At 28.3% G+C, this 17,989-nt stretch overlaps 1 protein-coding gene and 1 long non-coding RNA gene across 2 annotated transcripts; one reads left to right on the top strand and one right to left on the bottom strand.

Moving 5' to 3' along the window:
• On the bottom strand, positions 1 to 3,622 carry LOC114162385 (adenine phosphoribosyltransferase 5). Its single transcript, XM_028046254.1, has 7 exons — positions 3,289 to 3,622; positions 2,945 to 3,055; positions 2,040 to 2,132; positions 1,217 to 1,366; positions 1,064 to 1,122; positions 752 to 824; positions 1 to 207 (listed from the first exon to the last, which is right to left on the bottom strand). Exons 1-6 carry the CDS (start codon positions 3,377 to 3,379, stop codon positions 753 to 755), a joined length of 576 nt encoding a protein of 191 aa, XP_027902055.1. The 5' UTR covers positions 3,380 to 3,622; the 3' UTR covers positions 1 to 207; position 752.
• Positions 3,623 to 16,032: 12,410 nt separating this feature from the next.
• On the top strand, positions 16,033 to 17,857 carry LOC114162176. The gene is made up of 3 exons (XR_003599151.1): positions 16,033 to 16,131; positions 16,256 to 16,312; positions 17,694 to 17,857. It is a non-coding gene; the product is annotated as an uncharacterized LOC114162176 (long non-coding RNA).
• The last annotated feature ends 132 nt before the right edge of the window (positions 17,858 to 17,989 follow it).

The raw sequence follows: 17,989 nt of genomic DNA, 5'->3' as shown, positions 1-17,989 counted from the left end.
TTGAAGAAATGCAAGAAGAATCCAACCCTTCTTTAATAATGATTGTTCAAAAGTGTTGGCCATGATGGCTAACATGTACAAGAAGATAAAGACATGAATTCCCAGAATGATATTTTTGCCATTTTCCAGAGTCCATGAGCCGAAAACTTATCACATTACGCTCTCTCTCACCAAACTTCCTTTTCTATGATCCAACTAACATCACATCTGCATCAACATGCATAAACACTTTTAGACAAATCATTCGTGTTCTTCTAAGGATAGGATAATACCTCAAAAAGCAAAAACCAGTGTTAGATTTCAATAATATAGGTCTTTTCCTTCGGCCAAAAGCAACCACATTGCGGCACCCATATTGGCCCCTTCTGCAAATCAAGGGTCAAAACCAAACCCTAGGAAACTCTCTTTTTTGTTTTAGGTTCATAGGTATATGTCAAACACATAGAACAGTTAATGTACTTTTTTACACTGTTCTCTGTTCATAATTTTATTGATTTTACTTCTTTTATTTAATAAATAAACTTGCAGGTTGTTATGCACAATATATGCTCATTTACGGTTAACCCTAAAAGTGCAGCCTCATTTTAGAGGGCACACTAGTCAAAACTGTAGAGCCTTCACTTTATGAGATTGCCATAAAAGGCAGCACCAAGGGTCAAAAGTCGCCAAAAAGATATGAAATATGTTTACATTGTGAGAGAGCACGAAGCAAAACAAACTTTTCTTAAGGAATTAGTGGTTGGTGGCGTACCTTAATAACATTTATCTGCTTTACGCGGCTCAACAAGAACATAAAGTGGCTTTCCAATGAGTCTGCACTGCCCCTGAAAGAGAAAAGTTTCAAAGTTTGAGCAGAATATCATTTTTCAAAAACAAAATGATGTTTAACATCTAACAGAGGATTCCCTTTTGGTGTTTGGCATTATGCAGAAGTTGAAAACGTTGTTGTTAACCATCCAGCATAGAAAAGAAGCAAGATTTTGGTTTAAGAATTTTGAACTTGTGGTGGTGAGGTTGAACAGCATAGAAAATTCTGAGAAAGGTAAACATAATTAGTGGTTACCTTGACATCAGGCACACCAATGACACAAGCACATTCCACTACTTCAGCACCAACACGTTCTACAAAAGAAGTTGAAAGAAGGCATTGGGACCACATGCATTGAAGCATCACAAGTGAAATAAAGAAGAAAAGAATATGTAGTAGACAAATCACCTAGAAGTTTTACTCCTGCTGACAGAGTTCCACCTGTGGCCACCAAGTCATCAATTACTATGGCCCGTTCACCTGGCTGGACAGCACCAACATGCAACTCCAAACAATCTGTCCCATATTCTAGAGCATATTTTTCTGAAATCACTTCACCTAAGCACAACATTCACATTAATTTAACATTTCATTCCAGCTAACACCCATTTCAGCTATTTAAAACTCTACATGGAACCTGATTTGGAAAACATGTTCAAACCTCATCAATGATATGTTTGACCCCCTTCACATCATCAATTTACTCAGTTTTAGAGGAACCAATTTGAAATTCTTGCAACAATGAAAACATTACAAGGCTTGACGTTGTCTTACTCTACTCCAATTCAGTATGCTACAGTTGCTGTATCAGTTAAACTTTAAACACACCATTACAATGATTACTGATCCTAAATGACTTTCATCTGATGCATGTGCTTCAGTATTCAGTACATAAAAGTAAGCTCAAAATGACCTATATCAGTTTTGTACAAGCACCTCCTCAAAAAGAATTTGGTGTAAATTTTCTACTGCATGGAATACAGTTGGATCCGATTTTGGCCTCCAGTAGTTAATAGGTTGAAAATGAATGGCAAGGATGAAAAAAACACATCAATTCCCAACTCAAGAAAAGTGGTTGAATGCAGACCAGGCTACTAACACAGAAACTCAGAAAGTGATCTCCATATTCTGTTGTTTTGGTGTCAAAGTTTGGTACTTTCAAGTCTCAGATTTGACCAAGTTTTGACACAATCTCTTATTGAAGATTTGAAAAAAATATATATATATATACCTGGCAGCTTCCGTGGTTTGCGTAAGGGGACAAACTTTGCTCCAATGCCCAACGCAATTGAAGGACCAAACATGAATCCTCTTGCCTCAATTCCTACATGTAAGTCAAGTGCATTAATAATCAACACAAATCAACCAAAGGAAACAACCTCAGCAATTGCCATTAAATCTACTTAGCCCCTTCATTCGTTGACGGGTTACTGTTAAGAATAACAGTGCTTTAGATTTGTTTTCTCGAACAGGCTATCATTACAAGACATGTATGTGGCCTAAATTGAGGTTGCCATTATTTTCTCAGTCAAAAATCAGAATCAGAATCGGAAGACTTCCAAGGTAGAAAAGAAAATACTTTGAATGTTACAAATGATGCCAACCCACGACCTAACTCTCAAGTCCACCGCAAAAAGGTATATATTTTATCGCCGTGAAAATCAAAACACCAATAAAATAAAATAAAAGTAACCGCAAACGCGAATAGAAAAGGGGGAAACTGAATGCGAAGCATTTTTTATAATAAAATAGGTAAAAAAAAATACCGCAAAAGAAATTGTGTGACAAAAAACGAAAAGAGGGAAGCGTAAAAACTTACTCCAAAGAAGACCCAAAAATAAACCCCATAATATAAAATATTTAAATATTTAAGAAATGGAAAAACACAAGAATTAACAGAGACAAATAAGGAATCAGAACAAGCCGTGGTCTCATTCTGCAAATGAAAGGAGAAACCTTGGTGCCAAAACTACCACCCCATAAAATTTTAACTTCACATTCTGAAACTTTAACTCTAAAAAAAAAGTTTCCGCTCTGGAAGCAACAAGAGGATACAGAAAAAAGAAATGTTTTTTCTTTTTAAAATAGTAGCGGACAGAGTGGAAGAGAAGGTGATGGAAGAGTACAGTACGGTACCGGCAACAACGGAAATGTGCATGTCTCTGTAACGATCGACAAAAATGTCGACCGTATCTTTAAACGCCTTGTGATCCAACAACAATGTCGTTATGTCCTGGAACATTATTCCTGCGAATTTCACCACCCCCATTAGTTTAATCCACCAAAACACACTCCTTAAAAATAAACAAAACTAAATGAACGGCCGCAGATCTGTTGGGTAAAAGTTGAAACTGCAGCAACAAAACAAGAAAAAGATTTCCAATAATAAAATAAAAACAGGAAGAAGAGGAGAGAGCGAAGGAGAGAAGCTTCAAACAAAATAAAATAGTTTGAAAAATCAAAGAGAGAGAAAGAGAGACCATGCTTGGGGAAGTGAGGGACGACTCTGATGGCTTGAGAAATGGCTTGAAGTCTGGGGTCTCCCTTAAGGCCATTCTCTTCAGCAAACATGTTTGTGTTGTTGTTTTTGTTGTTGTCGTCGTCTTCGTCTAGGTTTTGTTTTGAATAAAGTGAGAGTGTTGTGTTATGTTTGTGTGTGATGTGTAGAGAGATTGAAAAAGGTGATTTGCTTTGGGGCTTTTTGTGTGTTCCCTCCGAAACTGTTACTGATGCTGCTCCTGCTGCTGCTATTACTTTTTTGTTGGTATGGAAGAAGAACCAAAGCTTATATAAACTTAACAAAGTGTGGGCATTTTGTTTCAAGCTTATTTATTTATATCCAGCGTCACTCCCAACCCACCACATTCTAACTCAACTCATTATCCTCACGCGATTTCCCAGCCCCTACTCACACGCACTTTCTTTCTTTTTTTACACTTTTCTTTTTTTCAAATCTATCATCAATTTTCTACCTAAATTCTGAAAAAATATAACAATTCGTCTAATTACTTTCATCACACGTTGCTTAACTGCACTCTTCTCAATTAAATATTTATTAATTGTAATAAATACTTTTGTGCAGTTTCAAATTGGCAAATACGTTTCATTGTTTTACTTTAGTGAATAGTCTTTAATTCATTTATGAGTATTTAATTGTATTAAATATTTTTATTAAAGAATGCCCGTCTCTATTTAGTTAACTTGAACGGACCTATAGTATTTAATTGAAGATAACAAAAGAGTTGTGTTGATTGTTTTTACTTTAATAGTTATCCCAAACTTTAGTCTTACATATGTAATTACATTAATAATTCGATATAAAATCTATCGATGTACTAAAGTCATGTTAACGTTTTTATAACCGGTTAAAAATAATTAATAAAGTAGTTTTATTTTTATGAAATATCCAACTTACATAGCATTATCGTGCTTGTGTACACATTTTTTAAATATACATGATATTATATTAGTAGATGATAAAAAATAATATTATTAAGTTACTATATAAAATAAAATTATATTTATTAAAAATAAAGTGAAATATATAAAAAAGATTAGAGAATAACAGTTGATAGATAGAGATAGATAATTTTATAACAAAGTTTGTAAAAGTAACGAACAATTTTCAAAAGTTTAATAAATAATTATATTTTAAAGGAAAAATTGGTATTTTAAAATGTGGACACAGAATAGAATCCTCTTTATATATTGTTATAGATTATATATAATTTTGATATTAAATAAATTCTGACATTAATAATTATTAATACAATTTTATTTATGTTTATAAATTTTATACAATTTTAATTAATAATTTATTTGATGTATATCAAAATTTATCATTCATGCGTATTCAAAACAAAAATAATAATAATTTGAACGAGTGACAAAAACAATATGAAAAAATGATAAAATATTTCATAAAAAATTACAATCTTTTTATCACATTATAATTTGAAAAATAATAAAAATTTCAAATAACTTTTATTTTTGCAAAACTTTAAGAACTTACCTTTCAAAGCTTTCAAACTTTTACACTTCAAGTTTTTTCATAAAGAGGAAGTCTTCAACATCGAGATATTTCTCTTTACTTCTCGGTGAGAATGTGAAAAATTCTAAAATGTTTGATTTGTTGTTAGAAAACGATGGTACAAATAAAAGACAAAAAAGTTATTTTCATTTTTAAAAAATTTGTTATATAAATTTATATTTTTAATTAGTGAAGTTAATTATTTTATATTTTAATATAAATGCGGTGAAATTAATGATCGTTATTATAAACTATTTTAATTAGTAGAGTTTAATATTTGAAATTTTATAATAAATATAGTAAAATGAAGGATTATTGAATATATCTTAAAAAATGTCCTTAAATAGTATTAATTACATCCCTTTTCAAAAATATTTTTATAGGAAATCAAAAAATTCTGCATAATTTTATTCTTTTTCATTATTACTTTAAAACGGTTAGTTACTATTTTTATTAATGGTATGACTTTTCACGCGCGTGCTCTTCTAAAATAAATATTTTCCATGTACATTTAGATTTTTTTCTATTCAATTATAGGTAGTATATTATGCTTTCATTTTTTGCGATTTTTTTTATAAGTAAATACTTTTATCATATTCAACGTACATGCCATGTTTTCTATATTAATAATCTAAAAATATTTAGGATAAAACATTTCATTATTCTTATATTTGTTCGTTGGAAAATCTCATCTAAATTCTCATAATTAGATTGAGTTTTTAAAATGTATAACAATTAATTAATTTTTGTTAATACTACACTAATACTGTTAGATATGTATCTTTAGTTCATTACCTTTTTTTGTTTTTATTTATTTATTTATTTAATTATTTTAAAAAAATATTTTATCACGTGTCAAGTCAACATCATGTCATATGTTTCAATCTAAGTTTAATATCTGTATTTATTATTTTAATTCAATTCAAATTTTTTTTAAATTAAACAATTTTATTTCTTTTCAAAATCAAATTTAATCTTTATATAAATATTATAATCATCTTTTTATTAAAATTGATATTTTAGTTTAATATTTTTTAAAATGTTAAGTTTTATTTAAATTAATATTTTAGTTTAATATTTTTTAAAATGTTAAGTTTTATTTAAATTAATATTTTACATTAAATTTTATTTAAATTTTGTTTTTAATTTTAAATATATTTACTTTATATTATTATAAAACTGTTTTAAATTTTGATATTTAAATTTACAAAATTATTATTTTGAAATCAAATCTAATATTTATATAGAAATTATTGATATAGGATGTTATACAAATATTGAAATATAATTTTCTAAATTTTATAAATTTATATACAATTATTTTAAATATTAATTCAAATAAAAAAAGCAATATAAAACTTGATGTAATAAAATATCAACCCATATATTTAAAATTTAAAAATAAATAAATAAAGTTGGATGTAAAACATGAATTTAAATAAGTATAATATTATTTAAAATATTTATTAAAAATATCTATGTAACATAGCTAAATTTGGACGAAATAAAAAATTGTTGGATTTAAAAAGAAGACGAGACTAAATGGAATCAAAGTAATAAATGATCAACTAAAATCCAGACACCGACTTGATGTAATAAATATTTTCCACAAATTCAAATTAATGAATAAACATCAAATTAAAGGTGTTAAAAAATAAATGCATATTAATTAGAGAAAAGTATAAAATAATTTCTCTTATAATGGATATTTCAAAAATATTAAAAGCGAAAGTTATTGCATAAATATCACTTACGGAGTTTAATTATCATTTCCTTTCAACAATATGTTAAATAAAAATATTTCTTACTTCCTTAGATAATTCGTGAGTCCAAAAATATATTTGGAAGAGATTTAGATTTTTCACTTTAATAATTAAAAAAAAACTTATTTAATTAATTATATTGTTCTAATATAAATAAATAAGTATATAAATAACAATTTAATCAAGTATTAATAATAATTGATCAAATGTGAAATGTGTATTTGAACTAAACTATCTTACTTGTTATAGTATAATTTATCACTACCAATTTAAATACACAAAAAAGAATTAATTATTTCATTATTATCAAGGAAAACAATTATTTTTATAATTATAATATAATTAAGTAATTGAGTTGTATAAATCTGTAGAGGCTTTTCTTTCATAATCACTGCTAATTTTTATGAGAACAAATTAGTTGATTAATATAAGGAGTTTGAGTTTGAGTGAAATGTACAAACTATGATTTTATGTATAAAATTCATAGTTAAAAAGGACAATACTAAAATGAATTATATTATATACATACTAAAAAGAATTAGTAGTACTATTCTAAGATTGTTGGTGAAATTTTTACTTTTCCGTGAAGTGAAGTGCTGAAAAGGGTAAGTAATAAATAAGAATAAGAATGAGAATTTATTGAAAGCGATAGATATCTTGAAGCTGAAGTTATTTTTATTTTTATTTTTGAAATTTGACTTTAATATGTTGAAAAAAGTGGTGGGAAGATAGGTGTCGGGCAATAGGACACTCACCGAAATGCGTACAGGAAAAAAAGATTTTGTTACAACATATGTATCCACGTACTTTTCTCAACCATTATCATTTTCTTTTTCACTGATACAATGGGTTGGCAGGTGTGTAGCTTTTAAAATAGATAATTCGATCCGATGCGATTAATTACAAATTAATTATTTAATGAGTTAATTTAACTCAATTTATTTATTAATAAGTTAAAAAAATTAAATATTTGGTCTAATTTATCATAGGTTTGTAGATTAAACGGACTAATTCACATGTTCATTTAATTAAAAAAAATACATTTTTATTTAATTTTTTTTCAGTCGAAACTAAATTTTAATTATAATTTAAATTTAAATAAATTTTAATAAAATATAAATACAAATCAAAATCACAAAATTACAAATTATATATGTGTTGACTAAACAAAACAACTTAACATGACCGAAATGCAAAGTTCAACTTAATAAAAAACACATATATGACCCTTTATTTGTGGGTTGGTGAGCCAATCCGGTTCACCACAGGTTCAACCCGAGTGAACAGGGTTGTAGATGAACCAAATCAAAAATCAACTCGTATTAAAATTTGTAACCTAACCTGGCCCATATTCATGATGAGTCAGGTTAGCTCGTGGGTTTCAACCTATTTTGACAACTCTAGATAAGTGGATTTCTACAAATTAGATGTTTAATGTTTATAATACTATCACCAAAATCCATTTTTACCGACCTAATTAAAAAACAAACATTGAATCTTTTAAACATGTGAAAACATAACACATCATAATGAATATTTAATTTAAATTAAGTTTTACAAGTAAAAATAAAACGTCTCATTATTCATTTTATTACAAATGATAATCTATTTATAAATTATTTATTTCACTTCTCTTCAATATGAGTCACATATTTGTCATTTTCTTGTTCAAACCTTTACAACTAGAATATAAACGAGTATAAATTTTGTTTAACTTATCAAAATCTTGATTTGAATAAGTTTATGTATTTTTCTTTAAATGTTGAGTTATTTGTTTTAATCTCTATTGAATATGAGGTATATATTATCACGTGTGGCAGGATAAAAAAATAATGAATATTTGTTAGTTTAGGTTTGTAATTATATGTTTAGTTTTTTTTTTTATCAAATTTCTTATGCTCAAGTTAAAGAGTAAGAGTAATGAGTTTCAAATTAAGGAAAATTGTGTTGATAGTTATGGTGTAAGTATTTAAATTTTTAGAAGGATTAAATCATATGATATACAAGGTGATATATGATGATTTTGTTTTAAATTTAATTGTGAGTTAGTTGAAGAATTTATAGTTAATTTATATGTTTTAAATGACGAATCTGATTTTGGTTGGATAGTGTTTTTAAATATTATATATATTAAATTTGACACTAGATGTTCTTTATGCTATTCCAGTATTAGAATCAACTAGACTCAAATATATATTTTTTAGTTTTGTTCAATGTAAATATGTATTTTTTTTTTTGGAAAAAGTTTAGCTTTAGTTTAATAGCATAAAGTTCTTGAGTTATTATTGTTTCCATATCTCACTTAAATGTAGAGTTTATCAATCAAATAAGATTGACTTTTTTAATAGCATAAAGATCTTGAGTTATTATTGCACTTTTTATTTGAAAAAAATTACTTATTGTGGTATGAAATCAGAGTTGATTTAGGAAATAAAATATGATATGATGAATGGAAGCATGCATGCATAGGTTAAATGTAGGTGGCATTGAATGTGCACCAAACCTTGTTTATGAACACAACACAACCATTACTCCAAATTCAAATTGCCTGCCACATCCTATTCACTCTTAGATTTTCTTAGGTCCAAAAGATTTTTTTGGTACAGTTAGGTGCACCGGATTTTATTTCATTTATTCTTTCCTTTTTCCTTTATCCACATCTAGTTGCAAAATTATGATTGAAATACTCAACAATTTAACGTTTTCTAATTTGGTCAGAGTTTTAAAATCTATACAATTGTTTTAAATAAATTCAAAAATGAAAACGAGCTGTAAGTAAATATAATACAAAAAAAAATGTGTATTCCCTGCAATTTAATTTTGATACATATCTGATGATATACATTTAAATTATCATTTAAAATAAAAAATACCAACTTTTCTCTTTCAATTATTTTCTTGAGTGGAAAATATTTTATGAATATTCTCTATGAAATTTCATCTTATATATTATTAGAGAGAAAATTGTTTGTTTTAGTGAGAATCACAGATTCACCGATTCAAACTGGAATTTGAATGAGCCACAAATTTCAGCTTCTCAAATCATATTATTAACTCCTTAGTTCAATATATTACTTTGATAAGCAACTTAAAATCAAGAGTATAACCACAAAGATATCTTTTTCCACAAAAGTTTCTAACCTAACTCATTTTCACATTTGAAACACAAATCTATAATAACAATCCAACATTTACTTCAATTTACACAGTTATTGTCATTATAACTCATAAAATTACCACTATCGAGAGTGAAATCAAACCTCACTGAAAAAAAAATCCAAAAATTAATGAAAGGTAAAACTTCTTTACATAGAAAAAAGAGGAGCTAAAAAAATATTCTTTTATTCTATTTATTTTTAGTAAAGATATGGTTAATATGATGTCATCATATATTGTAAATAAAAATATAATTTGATCATGAATAATGATATTTTAATTAATTTTTTTAACTTATTTTTAATTTATTATTTTAATTACCATTAGATCTTTATTTTTATTTTTTAATAATATTATATGGATATTTAATTGTAATTGAAATAATAAATTAAAAATAGATAAAAAAAGTTAAATTATTATTATCTTTTGAACATACGTGACATTAATACTCTTGTGTGACGTGAAATAAAAAACTAAAAAGGAAGAAAAGTAAGAATGAGAGTGGAGAGTGAGAGAGACGCGCAGAAATAGGAGGTGGGATTGAGGTGGAAGGAGGACCCACATATGAAGGCACTGTTGATGCGCACGCGAGCGTACCATAAAAACATGATAACATGATCATTAATACCTTTAGACCATCCATCACATCCCTCCGATTCACATTTTATTTCCCTTTTCTCTTCTCATTATTCCTTTCACTTTTTCTTTCACATATAGATAAAAATAACCTCTCTATTTTTCATCCTTCCCTTATTTTTTTTTTTATTATTATGAACAATGTGTTCGGTTTATAATAAAAAAATAATAATAATGAAATGATGGTGGTAGAGATAGAGGGTGATGGAAGTAGATCTTCTTAGGATCGGGGAGCCCACAGAGTGTTGGTGATGATTATGGGTTATGAAATGCAATTTATATGTAGGCGGGGACCTCGTACTTTTTCTCCCTTATCTGGAATTACATATTAAACCTAACCAAATCTTTTTATTTTAGTCTTTATCACTAATCATAACACATGCTTACAATTTCTTTATCGTAATCTCAACAGTACTTTAATTATTTTTATCTGCTCCCTATTTTCAGTTTTAGTCACTGCATGTACTTTTAAATAAATTAAATCCCAAGGACAGGATCAGATCCTAATTCCAGATCCTGTACTTCCATGCTTTCCATACCCTTTTCTTTTTCCTAATTCCATAATCAACCTTTCTTTTTACCATATCTATCCCCACATATTATTACAAATACCACCTTCCTTGCTTCACTTTCAATAAAAAAACAATTATTTATTATATTTTCGTATTAAAACAACATTCTCAAAGTACACGATTTACATGGGAGGGGCAGAAAAGGAATTCTCCTAATCCCGTTTGTTTATTCTCGTACTTCATTCACTTCATCAAATAATGGAATTCACATATTCTTTCCACCGGTGTAAACACATTCTATCTCACTGTTTCTATCGTACTCTTTCTACAAGCGCAATATATTCTTTAATCAGTTAGAAGATATCCATCTTCATTTAGATATATGAGTTTGATATCTATTTTTAAATAAAATTGAGTCTCAATTCTTAAAAAATATTTCAATTAAATTTTTTTTAAAAAAAATTAAGTATTGATATTTATATTAAAATTTAATAGTACAAATTATGAATTAAGTTAATACTCTAATAAATTTTGTGTGAAAAAGATTTAATTAAGACACTTTTTAAAAAAAATTAAACTAAATTGACATATTTATAAAAACGAAGATCAAACTGACAAAATATGAGAAGTGAGTAACTTCTAACTAATTAAATATAAATAAAAATTACACCATATTTTTAAATAATATTTATATTCATAATTACTCAAATACCTTAATTTTCTTTTTACCACCGTAATCTGCAGTTACTTGATATAGGAGGGGAGTAAATAACTGACACCCTCTGGCACACAGTTTAGTTTTGGCACTGTTTTTTCCTCTGTCTTCTCAAATTGGTTCTTTTTTTAGATTTGTATAGATTTTTATTTTGTTTCTCTACCACTGTGGGTCCTTCTTCTTTCTACCTTATTCTCAATTACTATGTTACTAGTATCATCATTTTATTATTTTGGCTTTTTAGTATTTAATTTTAAAATCTAAATAAAAGCTGGAAAAATAATAAGTTTAATACACTCATTTGTATATCATGATTTTAGTTATTAAACTATTTATATGCTCAAAAACAACAGTCTACATTCAAGTCATAAATATTTTAAACAGTAAAATATCTTATTAAGTTTTCACTTTTACTTTTATAAACACTTATAATTTGTAACTTTAAATTGGATACATAAATTCTAATGTGATTACTATGTACACAATTTTCTTGACATTCTATAAAAAATATTTAAAAAATAGCAAAATGTCAAATTTTCTTGAAACCTAACGTAATTAAAATAGGATAAAAATAGTTGTGTTTAACTCGAGTTATTTCACCCCTGTTTAACGCTTAAAGATTTTATTTCCAAAATTTGAACTATTATGAGTATTAAAATATCTACTCGAAATGATAAAAAAAGTATAAGATTAAAGAATTATATATCTTTGTAGTGAACCAAACCTTTCTTAACAATATATAACTTACCATCACATCTTAATAATTGAAACTGCATTAAATTAATACAAATAGCATAACTTGTGTGTACCAATAATTATATCTTTTTTGCAACAGCTAATTGGTTTATTTATCAAAATTTATACGGATTATTATAATTTATGAATTATTGAAGCTGTACAATAGGGTCAATACAACCATTCAGTTATATCTTAATCGAAAATTGTACATTTTGTGTCTGATAATCTGATGATAAATATAAAAGAAAAAAAAACTTTAAGATATAAATGAGCACAACCAAATCTAAATAAAAAAAATGATATTTCTATAAATAGTAAAATATCACATCAAACTTCTCCAGGTTTAGAAGTTATAGGTAGATTCCCTGATGAACTTTTTTGTAATCTTTAATACTTTAATGCAAAGTGTTATTGTTACATGACGTGTTCCATTACATGTTTAATTCAATGTTTTTATTATGACATTTTGAATGTTACATGCAAAATTAAATTTAATTCAGTTTTTATATTATGCCTTTTTGAATGCAAAATTAAAGGTTCACATAAACAGGAGAATTTGTGGAGCTTGCTAGAAAGTAGGAACTAGAGATGGTAAGAAAAAATCATACTTATTATATTCACAGATTTTTTTACAAATATTTAATAGATCATTAAATAAAAAAATAGATAAAAAGATAACATATAGGGACTATCATTGTCTTTTTGATGTGATATCAATCAATTAGACTACAAATTAAAAAAAATGTTAAAAATTATAATTTTGAGATATTAATTAATTAAAAAATAATACAGTCTTTACACCAATCAATTCATAAATTCGTGAGATAAGTCATACTAAATTTATTTAAATTGATTTAAGATAATACAATTTATTCATAATATAAATATAATAATAAGTCTTAGTTTGAAGTTCAGATCACTTATTTAAAATCTATCACCTAATTTATAGAAGAGATAGTTGAATTATTAAATTCGACTCAATCACAAATAAAGTTCAATTAGATCATATAATAATTCAACCTAATAAACATACTTATTATTACCTCGATGCATAATTATATTATATATTAACATACATTTCAGAAGGTCTAATAGTATTTAAATTACACATCCCATAGTGAATTTTCTAATATTATTGTTGGTCATCCGAAGTAGTGAAAATCCATAGAAAAAAAAAAACTATTAAACTGAAAAAGATTTGCGACAATACTTCTAATTTATCATGGGGCTCTAGGCAGTGAGTTTATTTTATTTATTACTTTAATATTACATAATACAATGTAATTAAGATTACTAGTGTAAACACAGGCGCTATCGCGTCTGTGTGTATTTTTTAAATATGAATGATATTATATTAGTAGATGATAATAGTATAATGTTATTAAGCTAATATATAAAATAAATATATATTTATTAAAAATAAAATGAAATAAATAGAGAGAATAATTGTTGATGAATAAAAAAAAGATAAACAATTTTATAAAGTAGATAAAAATAATTATTAATTTTAAAAAATTAATAAATAATAATATTGTAAAGGGTATATTTGGTATTATGAAATGTGGACACAAAAGAGGAAATCCTCTTTATATATTGTTATAGATTTTTGTTTTAATTGATTATTAATCTCCTTTTAGGTTTTATACGTTTCTTTATTTTTTGTCCACATAATGATCATATGTAGTTTAAGGAAATTTATAGCGGATTGATATTCTTCTATTCTAGTTTCTCTCGTCTAAAATATATTAAATAAAGATTTTAAAAAGTATTTAGTTTTTATTTTATTTTATTTTATTTTAAGATTATACTTATAATATGTGAGCTTATAAATAAATTTTCTCATATAATCTGTTTTGTGAACAATAAATTTAGAGATTAGACTCTCAGAATATTTCAATATCTACACAATTCAAATTTAACTTCTATCAGTTAAAGTAGCATTTTTTCACAAATAAATTTAATTTCCATAATTAAGAATAGTACCCGTAAAATAATACACAAAACTACTTTCTATTAACAGGTATCATAAAACAGTTATTTTATAGTTCTTTTTAAAGATCATATTAGTAATTTTATAATCAATCTTAAATTTTCGATAAAATCACAGTAAACAAAATGAAAATTTTATAAAGTTATCATCTTATTTTCCTTGATAATTGTTTGTAGCGTTGATGACCTATTTTTTTCATTTTTACATAGTATTTTTAACTTTTTAAACTTTTTTATCCTCTTGATTTATATTTCTTCACTTTTCTCTTACTCCATCTTTACGTTGTTGTCACCTTTGTGGGTCTCTTTTCCTTAAATTGTTCCTGCATTATCAATTCCTTGTTATTATTAACCTCCTCCGTAATGATGCAAAAGACATTCACTTTATTATCTCATTTAAATATTGTAGATGCCATGCTGAGAAAGCTTGAAAATTGATGTTACTCACTACATTAAAATATTTAAATAGCAATAAATTATAAAGATAAAAATTAATTGGTCATATCAATTTAAATACTAACTTTTTTTATAAACAACACTTTAATAGTTAATCCAATTTAGAATAAAATTTATAAATTAATTATGATTTTTTAATTATAACAGTGAATATTGTAATGACTAATAATTTTTAATTTATAAATTTGTATCTAAACTATTTATTATTGTAACCAATTATTTTTTATTTCTAAAATTTTTTGTTATTTAAAGATTTTTTTTTATAATGATTATCATAATAAATATTTTTCAGCATCGACTTCTTATTAACCTGTACAATTAATTAAATGTGTTATTTATGCTTATATTATACAGTGCAATAAACACATGAGAGACTCCAATTGTAACTATTATAATGCAAATGGATCAAAGCTACTGTACTAGCCGAAGTTAAAATAGATCTGACTAAATAATTCACCATGTTCAATTAAATCATTGGTAAATTTATTGTTTACTATATATGAATATTTTATTTTTACTTTTATTAACACTTTAAGCTAATTGACATATTAAAATGATTTTTACTTTCAATCTAACTTATTTACAACACTTTTATAAATATTTTACTACAATTAATAACTTTTTAATTTATTTAGAATTTTTTATATACTTTATAATAATAAACAATTTTTAAGTATGATTACGTTTAAGTTAATAATATACTGAAAATAAATTTTGGATGATCATTATAAATATGAAACGTTAATAAATTAGTTGATGAAGGTTTGGAATAATTATAAAACTAAATCAATATTAAAAAGTAGACTAAAAACGACAAAGATTGTGACTTTAACAATAGTAATTGAAAAATACCTTTAACAATAAAAAAATAAAACATATGACATTGAAGTCATAACCATTATTGCATACTCTACATTTGATAACAGTTATATTAAATCATCTTTAAAAAATTAATGTGACAACGATTGTCATCTGTCGCTATAGGAACACCTTATTTTCAATCCAGTTAAAAAATAAATAAAACCATTGTTTAAAGAATTTAAGTATTGATAAAACTTTTTCAGTGGTGATTACTTCGTAAGAATATACTTTAATCGTTTAATTGTAAGGCCCCATTTCTTTTCTGCCCTAAAAATTAGTGGGCTGCCCTTGTAAGTGGGCCTAAGGTCGGCCCATAGTATAAAACCCTTCAGGTTGCCCTAATTTCCACTCTCACTCTCACTCTCGCAGAAACGCAGCAGCCGTCACCCCTTGCCCTCACGAAAAGCTCTGCTAGGGTTTGCCCTAAGGTCCCCTTCACCCAAGCTCAAACTCAGTTCCCACTCCATGTAAGTGATCCTGACCCTACTGTGACTGCTTCCTAAAGCTGTTATTCACATTTCCCCGTTTAGAATCGAACTAACCCCTTTTTTTCTTCCACTATTACGCTGTTCTGCCGGTCCGCAAGTTCAGCGCGCAAGCTGCCGTGCTCCGAGGTCCCGTGTCGAGGTTCCGTTAACCCTTTTCCAGGTACGGGAAGTTAGAGCTCTTGTTTTCCAGTAGTTTTGGTCTGTGATTGCGTGGATTTCTACTTGTATGCTTTAAAATCCTTCGATGTGGGTATGAGAACGCTTTGCATGATGGTTTGGTTCGTTTTCATGGCTGTGGCAGCGAAGAACAGTGGCGAGACCTGTTAATCTCGCCCAAGCGAGTTTATCTCGCCTAGGCGAGGTGAAACAGGGGGCTCGCCTAAGTTTCTTGCACGAAAAGTCGCCCAGGCGGCTCGCTCAACTTTTGAGCGAGCAGGCAACTCGCCCAAGCGAGAGGGATCTCGCTTAAGCGAGATCCTGTGTTGCCCAGGCCCTGGTTTTCCTTGAGCCCTCGCCTAGGCGAAGGGGGGCTCGCCTGAGCGAGCCTGTCTCGCCTGAGCGAGACCCTTCAGCCTGAGCGAGGGGTTTGGGCGAAACAGTGTGGTGTTGGATTACATTTTTTTGTTCTCTTGTGCTTGGTTTTGGTTGGGTATGACCACTATGATAAGATGCATGTACTGATGTATGAATATATGCCTAACGAGTTGCTATATATGCGTGACATGATTCATAAATAATGAATGATGAGTGTGGTGGGGACTTAACATATGAAATGAGTATGCGGTTTGAAACTAAAGGGATACGTGATTAATATGAGACGAGGCCCTAGACTCATTGGGGCGGTGATGATCAGAGGTATGGATTTGGGATGTGATTGATATGAGGATTAAACTCCAAGGGTTGATATGGAATTGAAAAATATGATTTTATTATTCTCTTATTGCTGATTTACGAACGTTGGTCCGTGTCAGCGTGTAATTCCTTGGGGTCTCTAGGTGAGACCTCCGGGGTCGCGCTTCAGTGGTCGGGACGTAATTCCATGGCCCCTGTTAGTGGGTGCCCATGGTGGTGCCCCATCTGTATAACCAGGTAAGGATTCAAGGTAAGGACTGCATCCTGACGCTCTAAGGGGCCAGTTAGTCTCACTTAGAGCAGACTGACTCCTGTGGTGAGAGTAGCAGGAGGCCTGAAATTCATTAAGGGCTAACCTTGTGGTGAGGGAGATTTGATTTCATCGTAACACTTGTAACACACAGCTCGGAGATGAGCAGCTCAGAGTTGAGCAGGGATATTCACCACAAGTGCAAGCATCCGCTGAATCCGACCAAGTTATACGTATCCGGATGAGTCGAGTCGAGTCGTAGTGTATTGAATGAAGAGTCATAACATGTTTGGTTGCTATGTGGATATGAGATGAGGAAAATATATTTGACTGCATGATGAATATGTTGTTGGCTCTAGCTTACCCGTTTTGTTGCATGGTTGTGATGTATGTGGCTGTTCTTTCTTGCGATGATCATCAACTTGGTTGATGGGAGCAGATGGGCGAGGTCCTCGTGGTCAGCAAGGAAATGGAGATTCTGCCGCTTAGTCCGCGTGGATTGGATTATATTCGTTGTTGTACTTTTCTTTAGGGCTATGGCCCTGTATGTCGTTGTTCTTGGTTTTGTAAACGTTCGGTCGAACCGTTATTCTGTTTTGGTTGGCATCGCGTTATGCCTAGTTGTAGGGGTAGATTTATGAACCCCAGGATTGCATCGTTGATTATCTCTGTGTGACGTTTCCTTTAATTTTACGTATATAAATTAAATGGGGCGTTACATTTATGGTATCAGAG

Source organism: Vigna unguiculata, chromosome 9, assembly GCF_004118075.2.
Source record: "Vigna unguiculata cultivar IT97K-499-35 chromosome 9, ASM411807v1, whole genome shotgun sequence".
NCBI classification, from domain to species: Eukaryota; Viridiplantae; Streptophyta; class Magnoliopsida; order Fabales; family Fabaceae; genus Vigna; species Vigna unguiculata.
The sequence above is the reverse complement of the archived record's forward strand: the minus strand, read 5'-3'. Positions and strand labels throughout refer to the sequence as shown.